The following is a 25035-nucleotide window of genomic DNA, read 5'->3' as shown; positions in this document are numbered from 1 at the left end:
CTACTTTAGTTTCACTTACTCTTGGTTGATGTTCGCCACCCCTAGTTCTCCATTCAAGTAATACAGACACTAATGGTTTCATTGAACTACCGCCCAATAGCCTTCACCTCTAGTAGTTGAAAAATTCACGAGCACATTCTGAGTTCAAACGTAATGATCTACTCTGAAATCCAGAATGCATGGATAAAAGTAACCAGTTGGATTCGGAATTTCGCTTGCCGGCAAAGGATAAGTAATTCTTACATCGTTCATCTGTGACTGTGGCGGGAAAACACAAGGTACCTTGCAAATACACGCCTTCACTTATAGTGGCTCGCAAAGGACGCTTAAATTCGGACGTAGATGACGACGGTTTCAGCACGAACGTACTTATCGAATGTGTCCTGGGACAACATCAAATGAACGCCTAATCAGTGCCGACTGCAAGTTTTTTGGCTCACTAGGCGAGCTGTGTGTGTTTCCCTCCCCACCCCCTCACAACCCACACTCTCTCACGCCACAATTTATTACAGCTTAGCTGTATTGTAATATTACATGCTTGAAATGAACAATACAATGATTATAATCCTTAATAAAAAAGTATAAAAATCTACAAGATAAGAACATCAGGACCACTGCAAATTGTTCCCACAGGGTTTTTATTTATTTGTTTATTTATTTATTTTTTTCATCCACCAATGACAGTTTTGGCTGAGAAAACCACAGTCTTAAATTCTGACGAAGTAAATTTGAAGATGAAATGTGAAACCGGAACAGGAAATCGTCTATTACCAGAGGTGCAGTAAAAGACACTGGAAGATTTTTTTAATGAAGCAAACGAGTTCTATCGACAGGTTATAGATACTTAACCGATTTTCAGATGTTCAGTGCTAGAAATAAGGACAATAAATGATAATTTTAACAGTAGTACAACACTTTTAATATTCACCTGGTGTTTTCTAACGTTCTGTTGAATATATTAACGAATTTGGTAGCACGTGAATGGTGCTTGCATGGCTACAAGAGTAACGCCTTATATTATGTTGTTCTGGAGCCAAAACCAAACGGTCCAAACAGAGAGAATATATAATTTGAACTGTTTTCTCGATTCACATCGACGATTTGGTGGCCTGTAAATTTCCGGGTATCGTCTATGCAGTAGAGCCGATTCTGCTTCTTTAATAACGATCTTGGTATATGCTCTGAGAGTTTAGACTCTCATTTTTTCGTTGCCGGCTCTCATGAAACATTTGATAGATTACGTATCCTGTCGTATTTGGCGCGAAAATCGTGACAGATATTTAAGTCCGATATTAGTGGCGAGAAGCGGCCAGCGAGAGTCGATTGGCGTAAGCAGTGTTGCCAACGGCAGACGGTTACCTAACCTGGTTAACGGACAGAAAACAGCTGACGCTAGCGACAGTTCAGCGTTGGGGGTACATAAGATACGGAGCTGTGGAGTTTAAAATAGCGAAGTCTGCTAGTTTCCGCGGCAGTAGTGCGTCGGCATTGCTGTAAGACGTATGAGTGTTGGACATGACTGCTGCAAACATTATGTTGTTTGTTATAGGTGTGATCTTGTTTGTTACTAATGAAATATCATGTGTACCACGAATGCCTCCAAAACCTCTATATAATTCGAAGGGTTCTGCTTCGTTAAGGTATTTGGACACCGTGGATGAAAACGTTTGTGGATACAAGGTAAGGCATTACATTAATATCACGTTTAACATTCACTAATTGGAAGACTGCTTATGACTTTGTACTAGTATTGTAATGCAAGCTTGTTGCCTTTTCTTAATACTGTGTATGGAGGTTGTACTTCTACTAAAAAGGTTCGCGTTACCACGCTTTACGCACATAGCAGCCGACATTATTCATCATTATTATCATCCAGTATTGTTCTAGGGAGGTACCAGTTGAGTACTATAAATCAATTATAATATCCTTCTAACGTGTTTAATGTACTGGTACACTGTGGTGGCTGGATTTATGTCAGATAAACTGCTGCAACAACATTTGTTACTGCAGTCTGTCACACATTAAAGGAAGATGCGGTTCGTAAAAATTGTTTGTTTTGAATACTGATAGTTGCGTTGCTGGGGCTGACGGGAAGTAGCGTGTGCTAGGAGTGGTCACATAATTGCTAGTGGAAATTGTTTAAAGATTGCCACACGTGCGATGAATGATTGAAGGATCGAACTTCAAGATAGTGATAATTTTTTTAAAATTATGGTCTGTATAATTACTTCAGGAACTTTGCTTAAGAAACCACTCCGTTGCTTTAAAGGTCCTTCAGATACCTAAAAAAATCCAGGAAGAAACAATTTTTTTGCTTTGCGCTTAACAGATTGTACATTGAATCTTAAGCAATCTAGGGGTTTTTTTGTTTTAAGGCAAAGAGTCATTCATTGTTTTACCTCGCAAATGTACACTGTAACAAATTGCTTATATAGTTTCTTTCTTAATTGTTGTGTTTACTGCTGTGATTTGTGTGTTGCAAATTCTGATTCTGCCTAATTTTTTTCATGAATTATTAAGACACAGTTATTGCAGTGTAAACGAAGTAATTTACTTTTTAAACACTGCTACATCGCTGTAATAAACTGATAGATTTAAATTTTATTGTCGATCTTACGTGAATATAGCCACGAAGCTTAATGTTTTGAGTGTATGCTCGAGTTGATGAGATGGGGTTTCTACAAATAGGTACTGCCTCGTCCGCAGTTTGCCGTAGGCGTACATTAATTAGTTATGCGCAAATACTGGACACTAAGACACGAGATACGTAGTTTATTTTTCTGTTTGAGACCATCAGATTAACTCTGAGTTTGCGAATACCGGATGAATGGTCAGCAATACATGTTGAACTTTCTAAATAAAGTTTAGTGTTGTCAGGATTAAGAATTTTAATGATTTTGAGACAGCGAATGCATGAAGGGCCTTGAATTACAAATGAAGTTATTGCTTAGCGTGAAGTGACGGAGCGTAAGCTCGGATTGGGAACGATCAGAAAGGAAATCAATCGTGCCCGTTTCACAGGAACTGAAACCTCAGAAACTTGAATTACGAAAGACATGAAGTTGCTGTAGAAACCCAACCAATTCTGCGATGGCTCTGAGCACTATGGGACTTAACTTCTGAGGCCATCAGTCCCCTAGAACTTAGAACTACTTAAACCTAACTAACCAAGGACATCACACACATCCATGCCCGAGGCGGGATTCGAACCTGCGACCGTAGCGGTCGCGCGGTTCCAGACTGTAGCGCCTAGAATCTCTCGGTCACACCGGCCGGCTAATTCTGCGATGATGAGGCCTTTAAGTGCATCGGTTTTGACTATTCAATCGGTTCATTGCAGAATCGTATAGTGTAGGCTGGGGTAGGTGATAAAAGCTTGGTTTGAGATCAGCTCCAAAGCCTCTCCGCCGCGGAGAGTGGTTAACATTAATTTTATTTACCAGGTTTGTTCAGTAATCAAAGCCAATTCACCCCAAGCGAAACGTCCGAGAATGGTCTGCAAAAAAATTTAGCTTTTAGTATGATAACGTGCAGTTTCTCCTTTCGATTATTGTAAATCGCCAACTGACACAATTGTGACTTTAATCTGTTTCTCCGTCTTGGGAACAGAAATTATTTTCTTATTGAGGTTCATTGTAAATGTGAACTCTTATTGGGCGGAATTCAGCGACTTTTTTTTTTTTTTCTCGAAATGGTTCGAAGAAAGCGCGCCGAAGTGTGCGATAATGGTAGGTTGCCAAGTCGAAAATTAAAGTTATAGATTTGAAAAAAAAATTTTTTTTCTAATTTGTTACAATTTTATCCATCGGTATTCATGTACAAGGAACTGTTAAATGACAACGAGACAGATGGAAGAAAGTAAGCAAGCTGTTTCAGAAGTTATCACCATAACCGCTAATACTCTTACATTTATCCCACCGTGAGACAAGACGCCAATGCCTTCATGGAAAAGAATTTGCGGTTGCCTACAGAACTATGGTTGTATCCAGACGTGCAGCTCTTCGTGCGAAGCAAATCGACGATCGCGAACGTCTTCTCCAGAACTCCGAAAATGAAGAAACCGTATGGGGAGGGATCGGGACTTCCGATCAAATTTCTGAAGCATAGTAGACAACATGCGAGAACGTCCAAGTGTACGTTGCAGAAGCTTCGCTGGGATGCTCTTTAACATCTCTCTCCACGCGATTTCCATATTTTTGGAGATCTTTAGAAAGACATTGGTGGCTGTCAATTAGCTTCGGACGAAGAGATGTACGCCGGGGTACAATCGTGGTTCCGTAGGCAACCGCAAACATTTTTCTATGGGGGTTTTGACCGTCTTGTCTCCCTATGGGACAATTCTATTAACAGTAATGACGATTACTTTTGAAATAATAAACAGTTTAGGCCTGCTTACTTTTCTGTTTGGCTTGTTTTAATTTGAGTGCCCTTTATACTTCGACATTTTCTCGGAAGTTCGTAGGCATGCAATTGATCAAATGTAGATTTTGAGGAGACTTTAATTAGGACACTATTGTTCTTATTCCTCCCTTAACATTTGGTTACTGTTCGACTATCTTCTGGTTACTAGAACGATGTACATTTACTTGAGAGAGACGGTTGCGACCAAGCTTTGAAAAGTAGCCTGACAATTACATGAAGCGATTTATGGAAGCCATCCAATTGCATATACGTGGTCAGGGCTATAGGATTACGACTGAGATAGCCCAGGGAAAAGTCCATAGTGCAACATCGTAATATCCGAGAAGGGTACACACTTCATATAGTTTCGTCTTCCTCGTCGAAGTCTGGCTATTCGCGTACTTTTTCTTGAAAGCTTTTGGGGTGCTACTCATCCTCTACTTAGACACAAAGAAATGAGACTTAACATAGTACCAAAGAACTATTTCCCTTGCGCTTTCGTGTTTCGAGCTTTAACTTTGTCCTTACGCTGTGACAAGTTTCACCAAAACCAGTGAACTGAGTTTCAGTAGTCAAACAGTTTTTACTACAGACGTTTATCAATTTTGACACGAGAGCACCTACAAAACTGTGTACGCGCCAGATATGTTCAGAAGACGTTTGAATCCATACGTGCCTGGAAACGTTTTTACTCATAGTGTTTCTGAATGACAGCTTCTGCAAAGCCGTTTTCGCCTTCCAGCGGAGCTTAAGAACCGATCAGTAGTAAGGGGCCTATGAGCGCATCAATTTTGATGAAATTTGATTAAACTAGTAAAAGAACACAGTTGAAGATGAATAAGCACTCATACCTAAAGGCAAACAGCCCTTTTTTTTTTTTTTTTTTTTTTGAAACTTCGTGGCAGATTAAAACTGTGTGTCCGACCGAGACTCGGTAGAGCACTCGCCCGCGTAAGGCAAAGGTGCCGAGTTCGAGTCTCGGTCGGGCACACAGTTTTAATCTGCCACGAAGTTTCATATCAGCGCACACTCTGCTGCAGAGTGAAAATCTCATTCAGTCCTTTTTTTTCTACATCACATATGCGGATCACAGAAGAACAAGTAACGATCTGCCCTGAGAGTGAATTCTGCCACCCCTCTTGGCGACAGATCTACATGGAACAACATGCTTCCTTGCCAAACTGCTACAATACGGAGATGACTTGTTTGTATATGAGGCAAGTGCCACAGTGCAGAGGAATTGCAAAAGATATAGAACACGCACTAGAATGCGGAGAAATGTCTTATCCATAGGCCAGAGGACTGTCGATTCGGCACCCACTAAGGCCCCGGAACTGCTTCGTCTTTCGCTCTGACACAAACAGCCTGAACCCGAAATCTGCCATTGGCTAGGAATAGTCGTGAAGAGTGTAGCCTGCTGAGAGGAAATGATAGCCAGCTTCCCGAAGTCCTCCGACCCATTCAGATTCTGTACTAGGGAGCCAAGACAAGTGCGCGCACTGTAATTAATCTTGGCACAACACTCTTAGAGATACTTTACAAATTATTGTTGCCCGCATCTCGTGGTCGTACGGTAGCGTTCTCGCTTCCCATGCCCGGGTTCCCGGGTTCGATTCCCGGCGGGGTCAGGGATTTTCTCTGCCTCGTGATGGCTGGGTGTTGTGTGATGTCCTTAGGTTAGTTAGGTTTAAGTAGTTCTAAGTTCTAGGGGACTGATGACCTCCGAAGTTAAGTCCCATAGTGCTTAGAGCCATTTGAACCATTTGTTACACCCTTGTTTTCCTCTGATCCTTGATCCGACTTACCCTGTCAGCTGAATGGGGACCACAGTTTGATGTGATCTCCGAACGGTGCAACTTGGCATTTTTCACATTAACAAGCCATAACCAAGGGCGGACATAGGCGATAAGTGACAAAAGACCCCTTATGTCCAACCGGAGATAGAACCACGGACCTTTGAATATGTAGTCTCGCACTTACCCATAACAGTATTTGTTACAGCAGTGATGTAAACAGTTGTCTAACGAAAACAACAGTTTAAAGTTACATAATTTTAGCACTTCGAATGATGCTGCTCTGAAGTAATGTTTGACTTTAAAATTGGTGCATGCTAAAACACATATTGTCATAGATCTCGCATATTTATACGGTCCAGTCGCATTTAATACGACCACCGCGTACGTTGGACGTCAACGTGCATTATCAAAATGGATTCAAATGGCTCTACGCACTATGGGACTTAACATCTGAGGTCATCAGTCCCCTAGACTTAGAACTACTTAAACCTAACTAACCTAAGAGCATCACACGCATCCATGCCGTGGCAGGATTCGAACCTGCGACCGTAGCAGAAGTGCGCTTCCGGACTAAAGCGCCTAGAACTGCGCGGCCACAACGGCCGGCACGTGCATTATCCACCCGCAGACGGCAGATGGCAGTACTAGCAGCGGAGAGTATAGGAATCGTGGCAGCGAGACGCGGAAAACACAGTGAAGTCGTCATAATGCGGAAAAGGAACTACACTACTGTCCATTAAAACTGCTACACGAAGAAGAAATGCAGATGATAAACGGGTATTCATTCGACAAACATATTATACTAGAACTGACATGTGATTACATTTTCACGCAATTTGGCTGCATAGATCCTGAGAAATCAGTACGCAGAACAACCACCTCTGGTCGTTATAACGGCCTTGGTACGCCTGGGCATTGAGTCGAACAGAGCTTGGATGGCGTGTACAGGTACAGCTACCCATGCAGCTTCAACACGATGCCACAGTTCATCAAGAGCAGTGACTGGCGGATTGTGACGAGCCAGTTGCTCGGCCACCATTGACCAGACGTTTTCAGTTGGTGAGAGATCTGGAGAATGTGCTGGCCAGGGCAGCATTCGAACATTTTCTGTATCCAGAAAGGCCCGTACAGGACCTGCAACATACGGTCGTGCATTATCCTGCTGAAATGTGGGGTTTCGCAGGGATCGAATGAAGGGTAGAGCCACGGGTCGTAACACATCTGAAATGTAACGTCCACGGTTCAAAGTGCCGTCAATGCGAACAAGATGTGTCCGAGACGTGTAACCAATGGCACCCCATACCATCACGCTGGGTGATACGCCAGTATGGCGATGACGAATACTCGCTTCCAATGTACGTTCACCGCGATGTCGCCAAACACGGATGCGACCATCATGACTTTGTAAACAGAACCTGGATTCACCCGATAAAATGAGGTTTTGCCATTCGTGCACCCAAGTTCGTCGTTGAGTACACCATCACGGCGCTCCTGTTTGTGATGCAGCGTCAAGGGTAACCGCAGCCGTGGTCTCCGAGCTGATAGTCCATGCTGCTGCAAACATCGTCGAACTGGTCGTGCAGATGGTTGTTGTCTTGCAAACGTCCCCATCTGTTGACTCATGGATCGAGACGTGGCTGCACGATCCGTTACAGCCATGCGGATAAGATGCCTGTCCCAACGGCCTCGTATCACTAGCAGTCGAGCTAGTGATACGAGGCCGTTGAGATCTAGCACTGCGTTCCGTATTACCATCCTGAACCCACTGATTCCATATTCTGCTAGCAGTCATTGGATCTCGATCAACGCCAGCAGCAGTGTCGCGATATGATAAACCGCAATCGCGGTAGCCTACAATCCGACCTTTATCAAAATCGGAAACGTGATGGTACGCATTTCTCCTCCTTACACGAGGCATCACAACTACGTTTCACCAGGCAACGCCGGTCAACTGCTGTTTGTGTATGAGAAATCGGTTGGAAAGTTTCCTCATGTCAGCACGTTGTAGGTGTCGCCACCGGCGCCAACCTTGTGTGAACGCTCTGAAAAGCTAATCATTTGCATATCACAGCATCTTCTTCCTGTCGGTTAAATTTCGCGTCTGTTGCACGTCATCTTCGTGGTGTAGCAATTTTAATGGCCAGTAGTGTGTTTGCGAAATGGCTCAGTTTGTGAACAATTCGCCTCCCGCTGTGATTGAAGTGTACCATGCATGGCAAAATGACGCCATCCAAAATCAGCACAGAGGCAACTGCGGTGCACCACGGGCTATAGCTGACAGGGGTGATTGGTGGATGTGGAGATGTGTACGGACAAATAGACGTGCAACCGATCGCCCAGGTGACCCAAGGGTATACTAACAGTGTCTCCTCAATGAGAGTCCTCCACAGCAGGCGACTGGTTCGTGTATCCATGCCGACTGCTGTGCATCGGTGACGAAGTCTGGAATTTGTACGCTGGTTCCGCTACTGGACGTCCAATGAGCGGTGGTATGTGGCACTTTCTGACGAATCACGTTTTATGCACCATCGACGTCATACTGAAACAATCGTCGGAAGGGTCCAGGCCGGTGGAGAGAGCGTTATGGCCTGGGGAATGTTTTCGAGGCATTCCTTGAGAGATCTCGTCATACTGGAAGGCACGATGGGTCAATGCAGGTAAGCGTCTATCGATGGGGCCATGTCCACTCCTACACGTTTGTGTTTCCTCTTCACGACGGCACGTACCAGGACACTGCAACGTGTCGCACAGCTTGCGGCGTACGTGCGTGGTTCGAAACGCACTAGGATGGAGTTATCGCACTCCCGGGCCATCAAAACCCCCTGTTTTGAACCTAATTGAGGATCTGTGCAACCACTTCGATCGGTGTTTTCTTGCCATGGATCCTCAACCGAGAATCGTAGCGCAGATTGAGTCGTCATGGCTCCACATCCCTGTCAGTACCTTCCAGAATCTCATTGACCATTGGCTCTCTTTCTGCGCGTCTCGTATCGGTCCATGCTTCAAAAGGCGGTTATTCAAGCATCTGACAGGTGATCACATTAATGATGGTTTATTTTATCATCATCAGCCTTTTGACTGGTTTGTTGCGGCACCCCACGAATTAACCCCCGCCCCCCTCCTCCTCCTGCCAACTTTATCGCCATCTCACCGTTGCATTTACACTCGGTGTCCTCCTGTTTGTTGGATTTGTTCCAATCTCTGTATATCCGTACAGTTTTTAAAATTAGAAGGAAGGTCAGCATTGGTCGTAATTTTGATGATTTATTAACAGCAAAATCGATTTTCGATCACATAATCATCATCTACAGTGCTGGAAGTTAAACATTTCACATAGCGCTCAGTGAATAAGGAACAAAATACCAAAAATACACCTGAGTATAACCCAACTGTTGTTACGAACATACGCCGGCCGGAGTGGCCGTGCGGTTCTAGGCGCTGCAGTCTGTAGCCGAGCGACCGCTACGGTCACAGGTTCGAATCCTGCCTCGGGCATGGATGTGTGTGATGTCCTTAGGTTAGTTAGGTTTAATTAGTTCTAAGTTCTAGGCGACTGATGACCTCAGAAGTTAAGTCGCATAGTGCTCAGAGCCATTGTTGTTAAGAACATACCTTTAGCGTAAAAATTAAAGCTCGTAGGTACTGGTGTCTAGTTACTAGCAATAACAGAAGCTATGAAACGATCTCTTCATGTCTCCCTGTAATGCCAAGTTATTCCTTTATGTCTTGACCGTGCGAGGTGGCGCAGTGGCTAGCACACTGGACTCGCATTCGAGAGGACGACGGTTATATCCCGCGTCCGGCCAGGTTTAGGTTTTCCGTGATTTCCCTAAATCGCTCCAGGCAAATGCCGGGATGCTTCCTTTGAAGGGGCACGGCCGACTTCCCACCCCGCCCTTCCCTAATCCGATGAGACCGATGACCTCGCAGTTTGGTCTCTTCCCCCAAAACAACCCCAACCCAACGCTTTAGGTCTTCAAATGGTTCAAATGGCTCTGGGCACTATGGGACTTAACATCTGAGGTCATCAGTCCCCTAGAACTTAGAACTACTTAAACCTAACTAACCTAAGGACATCACACACATCCATGCCCGAGGCAGGATTCGAACCTGCGACCGTAGCAGTCTCGCGGTTCCGGACTACAGCGCCTAGAGCCGCATGGCCACCGCGGCCAGCTTTAGGTCTTAACATATGTTCAATCATGTCCCTACTTGTAGCCAGCTGTTCCCACATATTTCTTTCTCCGTCGATCCTGTGAAGGTCCACCTCATATCTTATTTGTACTGAATCCAAAGTAAAAAGAAAAAAAAAACTCCTCTCTTGCTGCGGTCCGCCACTGTTAAGAAACTATCCTGGACTCTGCGCACAATTCAATGTCCTGTTGCGTTTAAGAAAGCGCTAAAGCGCTACGTTTTGTCCTGTATGTGATTTTTATCATAAAATGTAATGTAAAGATTTTCTCTTTTCTCCAGCAGTATAGCGAAGAATCGATTCTTCAAGTGCCATTTTTTTTTTTTCACGCAAAAGCAACCTCATATCTAACTAAAAACATTTCATTTCAGCCGAGCTGACTTGATTCTACTACACTCTATTAGCTTTCTTTATATTTTTATTGGTGTTCATTATGTAATCTCTTTTGAGGATATTATCCATTCCCTTCAACTGATCTCAAAAGTTGTTTTGCTGTCTCTGACAGAATTATAGTGCCATTGGGGAACGATACATTATTCTTTCTTCTCCTTGAACAGTAATCTCCTTTCAAATTTTTCCTTGGTTTTTTACTGTTTGCTCATTGTAAAATTTAATAATATATGGGATTGGTTACAATCCTGTTTCATTCCCTTCTCATTGCTCCTTGCATGTTCGCCGGCTGGTTTCTGTACAGAATTGCCTCGCATGTTCCCACGTTTCTCTGGAACTCAAACTGATCCTTCCCACAAGTCTCCTGCTACCAGTATTTCCATTCTTCCGAAAATAATCTGTATTTGTATTTTACAACAGTGATTTATTCAACTGATGCTTCTGTAACATTAGCAACTATACTTAACCATGCCCGTCTACACAAGGTTGGCACTTATCCTCTTGCAAATCGTGCTTTGCCACCTTGTACTTCCTATCAGTTTAATTTTTTAGAAGTCTGCCTGCTTCACCAGTTGAATGTTTGTACGCTGGTGTGCAAAACGTAAGGAAGAAAGTAACTTTGGAATGAAGTGTCACTGCCAAGTAATGTAGCTCGATGAAATTGGGACCATACGTAGAAAGAACTGCTATAGTATGGTACAGACGGTAACTGAAAGAAATACACAATGAAGAGAAGATAAATTACACTTTTATTCAAAGACAATAATTACGCTGAAGTCACAGTGCGTCTTTCCATCTCGGCCCACACATGCTGTATGGGATTTAGGGCGGGACAACCTGGAATGCCAATGCATTCGCCAATATCCTCAATCAGCGCTGTGCGATGCTTTCATGCATTGTCATCCACAGCAATGCAGTCAGGGCCGAATGCACCCCTGAAAAGACCCACATAAGGAAGAAGTACAGTAGCACAACAACATTGATCGGTGGGTGCATCATGTTCAGATCTGAAGGTCAGTACGCCCACGCAACATTATGCCTCTCTACGCCATAACAGTAGGACCACCAAACGATCATGACCGACGATGTTCCTGGGTGCATTGCGTTTTCCCATCTCTCCCCATACGAGAGTAGGTAATGCACTCAGGAATATTGTGCGTACATGATTGTTTAGGTGGTACAGTTGTCATGGTGTGTTGCGTGGGTATACCAACATCCAAATATTTGAACAGTACATTCACTAGTCAACGCTATTTGACACTGTACCCCTTCCCCATGTGCGTCTTTTCATAGGTGCATTCGGCCCTGATTTCATTTTTGTGGATGACAATGTACGAACGCGCTGAACAGGGCAGCTGGAGAAGCTCTAGAAGGAGAGGGTATTCGGCGAATGGGCGAGGCCTGCCAGTTCCCCATCGAGCACGTGTGGGTTGGGTTGGGGAGACACGTAGTAGCATGGCCACATGCATCAGCAACCATCCAGCACTGGTCACTGGGGCCAGCCGCGGTGGCCGTGCGGATCTAGGCGCTGCAGTCCGGAACCGCGGGACTGCTACGGTCGCAGGTTCGAATCCTGCCTCGGGCATGGATGTGTTGATGTCCTTAGGTTAGTTAGGTTTAAGTAGTTATAAGTTCTAGGGGACTGATGACCTAAGATGTTAAGTCCCATAGTGCTCAGAGCCATTTTTGAACTGGTCACTGGTGAGTCTCGCTGGTGGACTGGAACGCCCTACAACAAGCAATCTTACCAACTTTGGAGCCAGTGTGGGGGCACATTGCAGAGCTTGCAGTGCCTTCGACTGTGATCACACACCACGACCTGCCGTTTGTAATTGTCGCGAATGGGTCGCGGATGTGAGTAGAAATGCATAAGATTGCATAAGATGAACATGTAGGAAAGCAACCTAACGTCAGCCAGGGCGCTGGGAAGCAGGAGAGGTTGCGTTTTTGTGGCAAGGGACGCTGGAGCTACATGGCCAGCTACGACAGAATGTTCTGGATGGACGACAGGACACGGGAGACGCGCGTGTTCGCGGGGCATTGCATCAGACGAGCCTATATAAGCAGGGCCGCTGCTGCTGCTAAGGAGTTTTCTTCGACAGTTGCCTCAGACGCTGGTTCAGATGGCTCTGAGCACTATGGGACTTAACTTCTAAGGTCATCAGTCCCCTAGAACTTAGAACTACTTAAACCTAACTAACGTAAGGACATCAGACACATCCATGCCCGAGGCAGGTTTCGAACCTGCGACCGTAGTGGTCGCGCGGTTCCAGACTGTAGCGCCTTTAACCGGCTCAAACGCTGGACCTGAGTTACTCTGCCCTCGGGACAGGACTTAGTTTCTCGTGGCACTTAGCTGCACTGGGTACATGCGGGATTGCCCAACTTACATTCAATGTGTTGGTGCCTCTTAGGGTTCGACAATGGTCTTATCCTACCTCGTGTTTCATCTCAGTTACTTCATCAGAAGTATACGTCCTATATTCCACCGAGTTCCCTTATCTGCAAAGAATTTCCAGCTTGTTTCCCAGCACCAGGACTTCGAGTTGGACGAGCCACCTCATTGCTGGATTTAGCGCCTAGCTCCCGTCCTGATCCGCTCACAGGAAACTGCAGATGCGACATATTGTACAAGGGAGCATCATGAATTGCGGGGACTTCAGTGTAATTCTTGTCTTTAAATAAAAGTGTCATTTCACTTCGTCTCATTGCGTACTTCTGTACTATACCGTAGCAGCACTTTCTACATGTGGTTCACGTTTCATCGATATGTTATTTGGCTTTAGCACTTCATGCGAAAGTTGCTTTCAACTTTGTTTTGCATACCAGTAGATTTTCCTCTTTAATCAACTGAAAGTCTCTCGTATTGTCCAAGGATTTCTGCTGTACGTCGTCTTTTTGCCTAGTTTTTTCCTCTGCTTCATCTCTATAAGCGAGCTACCCATTCATCTTCCATTGTATTCTCCTTCCCTGTTTGTTTTCCGTTGCTTAAAGCACCTTTCGAAACTCTCAGCGAACTCAGGTTGTTACAGCTTATCCTGGTCGCATATTCTTAGTTCCCAGTTTTGCAGTGTCTTCATCTCCAGTCCGCATTTCGTACCCGATAAATTATGGGGGAAACTCAGCATCTGCTCTTGGAAATGATTTGCAGTTTAAAACCTGGTTTCGAAGCATATTTACCTGAAACCTTCATTTTGTCTTTCGCAAGTAGCACCTTCTTTCATGAAGCAGATACGAAATGTTGGCAATGATTAAAATGTTCTGAGCAAAATTCTATCAGGTGACTTTACCTAGCCGGCCAAGTGGCCGAGCGGTTCTAGGCGCTTCAGTCTGGACCGCTACGGTCGCAGGCTCGAATCCTGCCTTGGGCATGGATGTGTGTGATGTCCTTAGGTTAGTTAGGTTTAAGTAGTTCTAAGTTCTAGGGGACTAATGACCTCAGATGTTAAGTCCCATAGTGCTCAGAGCCATTTGAACCATCCCGTGTTCTGTCGTTTTTCCTTGTCTTCTCACAATCAAATTCCAGTCCTCGATCAGAATTAAATTTTCTGTCGTTCAACGTACTCAATAACATAGGGTATATATTTCAATATTCATCCGTGGAGCTGTTAGGTATGTATATTGGAACTACTTTTGTGGGTCGTGACTTTGACATATATGTGATGAACTTGAAATCTTGAAAACTATGTGATGGTGTTACTAGTTTCAAAAATTAGTACGCGGTTAAAAGTATCTAGGAGACGTTGTGTAATATTTTATTTGTAAATACGACTTTAATGGCAATGCGTGGCATCTACATGTACAAGATGATTTAGCTTGCTGCACCGTGTTCTCTGATGTGTTACTGTAAATTACACATCCGGTGTTTGATTTCACCATAATGTGTTATTACTTTCTTTTTAGTTCTGAAAACCAATGAGTGAACGAAATTAGTGAAAAATTATAAAACGACAAAATTATTATGTTAGTCAAATAAAATACAAAGTTTTACTACTCACAGACGTCTCCAATGCGACATTATATCTCTGTTTGCCTCTTCCATTAGTGTATCGTCTAGGTCTCTTATCGCAAAGGATCCCGGGGGGTGGGCTGCCATACAGAACTGATGACCTTCTTATCGGACGCTACTGTCCACGACCGCGGTTATCACATGCACAGCATTTTCCATTGGCAGTATCCTGGCTGTAAAACTTTAGTAGCAAATAACTGGGAGAATAACATAGACAGTTCGAACTTCTGCTGTTTCCTTCTTTCCGGTCCGTACAGTGCCTGTATTGAAGCTTAGTTGATTTTCCAAGTGTCGTAAATTTCTGATTAAGCATTCACGGCGCTTTTTATCTCTTTCTTTTCTGACACGTCCAACGATGTCAAAAGCTGCGTTAACCCCTTAATTCCGAATGTCCCGAATTCGCATCATACCAGTGCTGTGCTAATAAATTCTGTTAAGTGTTTCGGGTATCTCTAAAGCAGCACAATTTTTGATTTTTATCTTTTCATGGCAGTTTACTGTGTTAAAAGCCCATTAAACGGTGGGCAAACAGAAGCGTACATTATACGTTATGTTTCGTGCGTAGGATACTTTCGTATAGTGGGTCGGTGACATGTTTAATCGGTAGCAGTTATTTGCGATTTGAGTGCGTGTTTCTACACCCGCACAGTTGCGTCCTATTCGCTTTTTTGTTTTATGCTGTAAATAAGCAAGGAACAAATGACGATGTAAGAGAGGAAGAAAAATGAGTACTGAACGTCCCGATGACGAAGTGTTCAAAGACTGAGCTCAAGCTCAGAATTTAGAATTAAATCGGCCGTGTCCTTTTCAAAGAATTCTCCCGACGTTCGCCTCAAACGATTTGGGGAAAAACTAGAAAACCAAAATCTGAATGACCGGGCAGGGATCTGAACCGGCGTCCTCCCAAACGAGATTACATTGCACTGACTCGTTCAGTTTAGTGACTAGTCCACAGTGACCAGACTGCTTACCTAACATAAACGCCGAATCACCCTTCCTGCACCTTTAAGGAATGTAGCTTCATTTTGTGTGCGAATCTATTCTTTGACGATTTCAGGGGAGGGCGTAGTGTGTGTTGGCAGAAGCTTCAATCCAAACTGTATCCGTTATCACGGAAACGGTTGGATGGTAGGAGTACAGCCGTTGGTGTTTATACCTATCATGTAAACCGGACAAACCTGCCTCCTTTGCCGAGGTCGCTAATGCAAGTTTGTATTGCGTTAATAGGTTTAGATGCTGCCGCTTCCAATCCTGGCGGGGGAAGAAAAGCGTTAGTGTTTGGCGAACAAGGGGACGGGAGGTGTAACGTACAGTATTCTTGATCACATTTTGCACCAACGTCCTTCCTTAAAATCCAAATCTCTCCACCGTGTCTCGTGAAGTGAGGGCTTGTTACACTGTTGATGGTGATCGTCCATCAGGTGGGGATGTTAAGCAGTCTCTTCTCTCTCTCTCTCTCTCTCTCTCTCTCTCTCTCTCTCTCTCTCCCCTCCCCCTCTCATAGTCATCAACAACACAAACACGACATTAAAATCTACACGCATTCAGTGTTGTCAGCTACTGTGGGAATCAGCTCTGTCACAAACAGGGAAGAAGAGAAGTTGCGATGGCCAGTGGCAGGAATCCAAAGTTATCTGTACATATCACGTGCCGATTAAGAGAGCACTTTATTTCTCATCTACATCTACGTGATTGCTATTCACAATATAGTGCCCGGCAGAGGGTTCAATGAACCACCTTTAAGCTGAAACTTCCTGGCAGATTAAAACTGTGTGCCGGACCGAGACTCGAACTCGGGACCTACGCCTTTCACGGGCAAGTGCTCTACCGACTGAGCTACCGAAGTCCGACTCACGCCCCGTCCTCACACCTTTACTTCTGCCAGTACCTCGTCTCCTACATTCCAAACTTTACAGAAGCTCTCCTGCAGGAAGGTAGGAGACGAGGTACTGGCAGAAGTAAAGGTGTGAGGACGGGGCGTGAGTCGTGCTTGGGTAGCTCAGTTGGTAGAGCACTTGCCCGCGAAAGGCACAGGTCCCGAGTTCGAGTCTCGGTCCAGTACACAGTTTTAATCTGCCAGGAAGTTTCATATCAGCGCACACACCGCTGCAGAGTGAAAGTCTCATTCTGCACCTGCAAGCTGTCTCTCTACCGCTGTCTCTCGAAGACTGCGACTGAACTCGCCCGACCAGCGATGGGCGGCCGGTTAAGTCAGCCTTGACAGGGGACGCTGAACTCTTTCAGGAGCTGTGGTGCTGCCCGCTCTTTCTATTGGCCCGAGAGTTAGCGCCCTCTTGATGCTGTTTTGCGGCGCTGCACTGGTTGGTGTGCAGTCGATGCGAGGACTGCACACTCGGTACAGTTATCTGTACTGGACAGATACGCAGAAGACAGAACACTCACACTTCTCGAAGTTCAAATGGTTCTGAGCACTATGGGACTTAACTTCTGAGGTCATCAGTCCCCTAGAACTTAGAACTACTTAAACCTAACTAACCTAATGACATCACACACATCCATGCCCGAGGCAGGATTCGAACCTGTGACCGTAGCGGTCGCGCGGTTCCAGTCTGTAGCGCCTAGAACCGCTCGGCCACCCCGTCCGGCACACTTGTCGAAGTAATGGTATCATTGTGCGCTGAGGAAACGCGTTCCCATTAAACTAGGCTTTATGCAGCTGAAAAAACCCCTCGGTGGTCTGCCAGTGGAGACTTCCGTACTTAACTCTCCAAAAGCCACTCAAAGCCTTTGAAGAATCTGAGGCCAATTGGTTGCTGTACTTGGAAGGTGAAATGTAATACTCTAATATATCATTCACTCTTACGAATGGTGCAACGCAGACAAAGCATCGACGGGAGCGCAGTGAAGTACTAAAGTAAGCTTAACATAAAAGTGCAACGCCATGAACTTTCAGCGCCTGTTTCGCACGACTTCGTTGAGCAAATTTGTCTATTCTTTTAGCGCCAATGGGCTATTATTCTCTGCAACTGTACAGAAGTTGATTCCGTGGATCAGTAGTAGGGAGTAACAACAAATATGTTATTCAAATCCCACTCCGTTTCTTCCTCCAGAAATGTTGTAGAGAAATTAAAAAAAAAAAGAATGGCGTGCAACTTTGCAATAGAAATACTCATAATAGGGCCGCAGTGAATTTCTGAACGTCAGTCTGAGGCTGTGAAATAAACTGCCCCCTCTCCTAGGCCAATAACAGGGATTTACCATTGTCTACCACTCTCAAGAAACAGACTGATGCCTATAAGAAAAGGGGTGTCTGAATCAAAGCAGTGCCTTGTTCATTTTTCACCGTCCTACCTGGAAGACCGTTTTCCGGACAACCAAGCTGCGCCAAGGTCGTCTTCCGTAACGCCAATGCAGTGCTGCTTTTGATTTCCAGTGGGAGTTATCGCCATATTATCTGGTTCTTCCATTTGTAGATAACTTTAGAGGGGATTTTTCCTGTAGATAATATTACAACGGGGATACGAAACTTCTGATGATCTTATCGATAATGTGGTGTAGTCATAATTGTTCAGCATCGGAGCAAAACTTGGCTGTACCCATTTTTTTCCCTTGATATCAGACAAGGAGAACCACAATGCTCTTTCAAGGAAAAACTGAAGAATCAGTCTTATGACATGCTACTGTCTAAATATAAACCGAAGTTGGAAACTAGACTAAGTAGAGGCAAACTTTCTCAGAGGGTAATTTTTTTGCAAAAATGTTAGGGCATAACTTCTTACTTTGCAAGTTTAAGCGTATACGGGGAACATTACGACAACAGAAAAGCCAGAGTAATAACTAAAATAGGTCGTTGTGTTAATCTATATTGCTTTGATTGAAGGTGTTTGCTTCTAAACTATGTCTGGAGGATTCTGTGTGGTGCATACTCGATACGTGTCGTGAGTGACAAACCACGTGGACTTACAGTATTTATGCCTAAAATGTATTTGTGAGCTTATTTCATAAATGTTTCCCCAATTCTTTCAGGAAACATTCTGTGCTTATGTGTTTAAAAGTGAACATTGCGTATAAGTAAGGATCACTCTTCTTTCTGTTCAGTGTGTTTACAAGTTGTTACCGAAACGGGTGTTTGCATAAGTTCTATTGTATTAAAAGGAGTCGGTTGGCGAATGATTCGCGTTTGACGAAATTAGGGTGTCACATAAAACTACATTGCTGCACAGCCAAGTTTGTCCAGATTTTCGAATCATTGCTTCGGCGCTGAATTATAATTCTGACGTATGAAATGGGATTAAAAAAATTTATCAAGTGGCGTAGGAATGTAACAGCGACTTTCATGTAATATAAGCTAAGAGAAAACGTCACCTAGTCATTTAACGTTTTGTGTCCTGTTACCGGCTCAAGCTGGTGCGAATAATGTCTGGTATTAAAGGCGTGTAAAAATGATAAATGCATGAACTGTACATATAAAACACAGGTATGTTCATGCTGAATGCATTTGGTGATGTGTTGACTACACACAAACGCTCAGCGCTTTTACGCATTTCCTTTTGTCCACAGTGCAAAGTTATATGTAATGTGTATTTTAACTTTGTAAACAACGGAACCGTATGATGATATGCCAGACTGCCTTGGATGGCATACTGGGAGTAAATATAAAGTAACTGACAGCGATTTTATTTTAGTTTATTTTGTTTTTAACCGTCACAGAGTTTCGACGCGGAAAAAGTATGGTTCGTTGTCTCGTTTGCCGAATAAGAAGTTGAGAAGAAAGGGCTACACCATTGATGATGAGGACGGTGGCTTACAGATACCAGACACATGAAGGAACGTAATCATTCCAGGAATAAATCCAAATGTTTCTAATCTGCGGTTAAGGTCTGATGATGGGTCTGAAGAATATCATCCTGCATATCGAAGATTCAAGCTGACCGGAAAACGACGTAGTTGACGAATGGAAGGGGTGGAGCAAAATAAAACCCTAGTAGGATATCGTTCAAGACTTTGCTCGTTCTAGGACCCTTTTCAGCTTAGTGACATTCAGCTTTGGCTATATTTCGTTAAGGTGAATGTGTCAGGTCCTTCTGTCTGTAAGCTATCACTAGTTGCTGTCGTCTCCCCCCCCCCCCCCCCCTTGCCCCCCTAGACTTGCTGTATGAGCCGGATGCTGATGCGCGAGGGGGGGGGGGGGGGGGCGGGGCAAGGTCGCACCTCTAGCAGGTTTGCCGACTGAGGTGACACAGCGTTGCCTGAAAGCGCTGTATTCGTGTTCTGGACGCGCGTCCTTCAAATTTGCGTTCGGCCATTGTGATATAAGATTTATGTAGCTTCTCTGAATCACTTTCGGCGAGTGCTGGACTAGTTCCTTCGACAAACCACGCCGACTTACTTTTCCCACCATTCACCAGCTTAGTTAAAGCTCCGTCTCTAATCATTCCTAAGTTTGCCTTTCAGTAAAGTTGAGCGTACCTTATTCCTTCCAGTAGCACCGTACCTCTGATATCAGAACCAAAGTTCAGATTCATGTCGTCATTACAGATTAAATATGTATTGGGGCAATTGTAGAAACCTAAACAGTTTGTGTATATAAAAAGCGTGGCGTCCAACACACGTAGGTAATGGGGAAGCATATGATTTATATAACTGAGCAAAGCGCCCGCGATCGGTGAACTGCACCTTGAGCACTTGAGTTGGGCACAAACGCAAGGAGTTTTCGGAAGAGGAGTAAGGAACGAAGAAAACGGTATCCTGGTCCTCTGGTCTGGATTCAGCTCAAGCTTGAAACCGCATGTGTTCAACAATCCAGCGGCCAGTCATCAGAAATCAGCACATCTTAACGGATGTGGCCGTGTTCTGGACATTGCCAGTCATTCTGGAGCCGCTTTGTTTAATACAGTTAAGAGCAATAGCTATAGAAAGACCTAACTTTAACAATCACGGTTGCAACGACACGTGGTAGCTGGAAATCAGGAGACATTGAAAACGATGGAGGAGCGTCTTGATCTTTGCCTGCCTCGGTGTCTCCCGCAGCGTACAGAGATACCTCTGAGCCGTGTGCGATCATTTTGTTCAGTGGCGTACCAGATGTGCTCAATAGGACTGATATCGGATGAAGTGGGGAGGAGACAAGATACCTTAACGTTAGGCATATTTTCCTCAAACTGCTCTGAAACAATTCGAGAGCAATTGGCCGTTGCATTGCCGTACTGAAAGTACAGGTCACCCATAGGCCGCAGTTGACCAACAAACGGATCCACATGATTCTGGCAGTATTACCGGCAGGCACATGGAAAAAGTCTCATTTCGTTCCCTGTAAACGTCCCACGCGTGTGAAATTTCCACAGACCAGCTGAACGGTGCCTTGTTTATGAGCGGAATGTATTACATCATTTGGTTTTCTTAATTTCCAGTATGGCGTCAATTCTATAGGAATTATTACATGGCTCACTACGTCATTTAATATAAATGACCAAGACTTCTATCATTTTACACAGATAACATATGTAAAAATGGCTGACATGAGGAAAGTGTACTCTTAAAAATGGTTCAAATGGCTCTGAGTACTATGGGGCTTAAGTGCTGAGGTCATCAGTCCCCTAGAACTTAGAACAACTTAATCCTAACTAACGCAAGGACATCACACACATCCATGCCCGAGGCAGGATTCGAACCAGCGGTCGCGCAGTTCCAGATTAGCGCCTAGAACCGCTCGGCCACCCTGGCCGGCGTGTACTCTTAAAATGAACGACTACGCATTGACGTACTTCAGTGTGCTGTCACTTGACAATGGGCAATAGGCTGGAATCGCCATTGTGAATAAAAATAAGGGGCGATCAAAAAAGTTTCCGCTAGAAGGCCGTACAGTCTAGAATCGGAATGTCAATCAGGCAAAACCGCGTTGAGCATAGGAGCAATCATCCCTCAAACGCAACAGGTTGAATATACCAGTTTGGTAAAACAGCCTGCCTGAAGAATTCCGCAACTGCCTTCTGCATATCCTTGTCAGACAGGAACCGTTGACCCTTCAAGGCCTTTCTTAAGGGACCGAAGGTGTGCTAATCGCATGTGGAGAGCGTGGGACTATAGAGTTAAGTTCTAGAGTGTTGAGTTGGCGTAACTTCTGCTTTACGACATTTAAGATATGGAGGCATGAGTTTTCATGAAGCAGCAGCACCCCTTAGCGCATCATTCCACAATGGTGGTTTTGACAAACATGCTCCCCCATACACATTCTTCATTCTGTGATGGATGTCCTTTGCCATCCAAGTAAGTTTAATAGCAGGTTGGTCTTGTTGGGACGCATTTAGTAATAACGTCGCCTTAGTTCATTTTTCCGCATTAACGTACGCACATCGGAAAGACACGAATGCTACACTAATTCCTTGCCAACATCTCGGACTCCTCGCTTTGATGGGTGATGGTATTCGTGATTCTGAACAAAAACCTTCATATGAACGTATGCCCTACTCCGAATAGTTTCCGAGGTAGAATACATTTAATATAACTTTTGTAAGTTTTTCTTGAATAACTGTCAAACCGCACTCTCCAGCGAAGACGTGTCGCAGTACAAAATTGAATTATATTAAATTTCCTACAGAAAAGGTCCTATTAATTTTTTTTTTCTCTAGACCTAATGGTCTGTGCGAAGAGAGCGCGAGAATGTTGAAAAAATCGTTCGACGCGCATTCGCTGTAGCTTATGTAGTTTTTGTAGGCCAGTTTGAGATTTACAGTGTACCACAGTAGCTTAGAGCAAGTTGAGACGAACAGTTTGATACGGGACACTTGTGGTCTATCAAGTCGGGAAACTACCTCAAATTGGCCTACAAAAACTACGTAAACTACAGCACATGCGCGTCGATCGAGTTTTCCAACTCGCGCTCTCTTCGCACAAACCATGTGTTCTAGAGAGAAAAATGAATAGGACCATTTCTTGTAGGAAATGTCATATAAAACAATGTGACCAGGAATGAAAACAGTATAGATTAAAAAATGAGCATTAGCGGGACTCGAACCGGCGTCTCATCCACGACCTTCCTGCAAAGCGCGGCCGCTAATGACTTGACCACAATGACTTCTTAGGCGAGCACCTTCGCAGAAACGGATCAGATAACATAATACACGCGTAAAACTTCTCTTACGTTTTCTCGGAATTGCCAGAATAGCGCATCTTACTACTTGCACATTATGTCGTTTTAATAGCCCACTAAAGATGTACAAAGCTTGAAGTAAATCCGTGATCCCGACGTCGTTGCTTCCCCTTGTAAGACTGATGAAAAATGAAACCCTCAAAATATATTACGAAATTGCGAACGGTAGAAAGCTCGATTGGAATGGGCACAAAAGGGGTGAGCTAAAGAGACTGAAACTGATGGTAGCAAAGGAAAAGCAGAACTGCTGAACTCCTTCTTAATATTCCTTTACAAAGGAAAATCCAGGAGTATTGCCCCAATTTAATTATCACACCATTGCAAAGACGACATTTAGTGTCAGCGGTGTTGAGAAAATTGAACAAAGCTCTAAAGCTTCATGGAGTCGTTATCAGATACTGTACCAAATTTGCGACTGAGTTAGCCTGTCTTTTAACAAAATCTACCGAACAAAAAATCGTGGCCTGTAGTTCGAAGAGAACACAGGTCACACCCGTCTACAGGAGTAGCAGAAGTGATCCATAAAACTACTGCCCAATATCATTGATATACATTTGTTGTGGAATCTTAGAAAATATTCTAATATCATACGTCTTTCATACCAACCAGTACCGATCATGTGAAACCCAGTTCGCACTTATTTCACATGACATTCTGAAATCAATGTATCAAAACGGTCAGGAAACCCATGGATCAAGGCGGTCGGGTAGATGCAGTATTTATTGACGTCCGAGAAGTTCACTCAGTACTACACTTGTGCTTGTTATCGAAGTACGGTCGTATTGGGGTAGCAAGCGAAATTTGTGACTCGATTGAGAATTTCCCCGTAGGGAGGACACAGCGTGTTGTCTTGGGTGGAGAGTCATCCACAGATGTAGAAGTAACGAGTGTGTTGGGACCTATGCTGTTAATGTTGTGTATTTTTGACACTGCTGAGAATATTAATAGTAACGGCAGACTTTTTGCAGGTGATTTAGTTATCTATAGTGAAGTATTGAGTGAAAAAAAAGGCAGTCGGATTTTGATAAGATTTCACATTGGTGCAAAGATTGGCAATTTGCTTTAAAAATTCAGAAAAATATGTAGTGCCCTCTGACTACAAAATCAAAGTCATAGTTGGAATCGGTCAACTCTTACAAATACTTGGGCGTAACAATTTATTGGGCTAAGAAATCGAACGATCAAATAGACTCAGTCGTAGGTAAAGCAGGTGATAGACTTCGATTTATTAGGGAAATGCAATCAGTCTGCAAAACAATCCCGAGAAAGCCTACTTAGAAAGTTCTAAGAACCAGCGTTAAATGATGAATCTAGGAATATACTGCAGTTCCCTACGTAATGCACCGCTCACGTGGGGATCGTGAAGACAATATTAGATTAATTGCAGCGCACACAAAGGTGTTAAAACGTCATTCTTCCTGCGCTCCATACGTGAATGGAACGGGGAGAAGCCGTAGTAGCTCGTACAATGGGAACTACTTGGTTGGTAGGACACATTCTGAAGCATCAAGGGATCAGCAGTTTAGTACTGGAGGGAAGCATGGGGGTTAAAATGGTAGAGGGAGACCAAGCAGATTTAAGGTGTAGGTTGCAGCAGTTACTTGGAGATGAAGAGGCTTGCACAGGATAGAGTAGCATGGAAAGCTGTAGCAAATCAGTATTTGGACTGAAGACAACAGCAACAACAACAACAACAACTACTACTACTACTACTGCGCCATGAACTTCACCTTGGTTTCCAGAGTTCGGATATAGATATACAAGTCAATAAATTCGGAGTGCCTCGTACCCCTTATGCGGTTGCCGCTATTCCACCAAAGATGTCTCGCAGTCTGAAAGAAGACGCGTACTGAAGTGATCCTGCGGCCAAGGGAGAACTAACAAAGTAGTGTCCCCCCTCCCGTCTCACAGCGGTAAAACTACTTTTTTGACTTATTTCTACGTGAATGTATCAGAGTTTACAATCTTGTAGATAGGTGTAATAAAAATGAAGCATAATTGAAAATATAACTATTCACTGAGATATGATTCGTGGATTAAACGTTTAGCACAGTGATTAACAAAGAAATTTAAGACTTACAGCGCGTTAGCGTAAGTGAAGCTTTCATTCGCGTTGGAAAACAACAAATTACCTGAT

The 25035-nt window shown here is 44.1% G+C and overlaps 1 protein-coding gene across 2 annotated transcripts in view; it reads left to right on the top strand.

Moving 5' to 3' along the window:
• Positions 1 to 1414: 1414 nt before the first annotated feature.
• Positions 1415 to 25035, top strand: part of LOC124794626 (lysosomal alpha-mannosidase-like) — a 154015-nt gene continuing 130394 nt past the window's right edge. Inside the window, exon 1 of one of the 2 annotated variants that reach the window (XM_047258133.1) lies at positions 1415 to 1680. In XM_047258133.1, coding sequence (XP_047114089.1) covers positions 1516 to 1680 — 165 coding nt within the window. In that variant the 5' untranslated portion in view covers positions 1415 to 1515. The remainder of the gene's footprint in view (positions 1681 to 25035) is intronic. The other variant, XM_047258125.1, reaches the window with a different exon arrangement.

The sequence above is a fragment of the Schistocerca piceifrons genome, chromosome 1 (assembly GCF_021461385.2).
Source record: "Schistocerca piceifrons isolate TAMUIC-IGC-003096 chromosome 1, iqSchPice1.1, whole genome shotgun sequence".
In the NCBI taxonomy this organism is placed as follows: domain Eukaryota; kingdom Metazoa; phylum Arthropoda; class Insecta; order Orthoptera; family Acrididae; genus Schistocerca; species Schistocerca piceifrons.
Note: the sequence above shows the minus strand (reverse complement) of the source record. Positions and strands in the feature narration are given on the sequence as shown.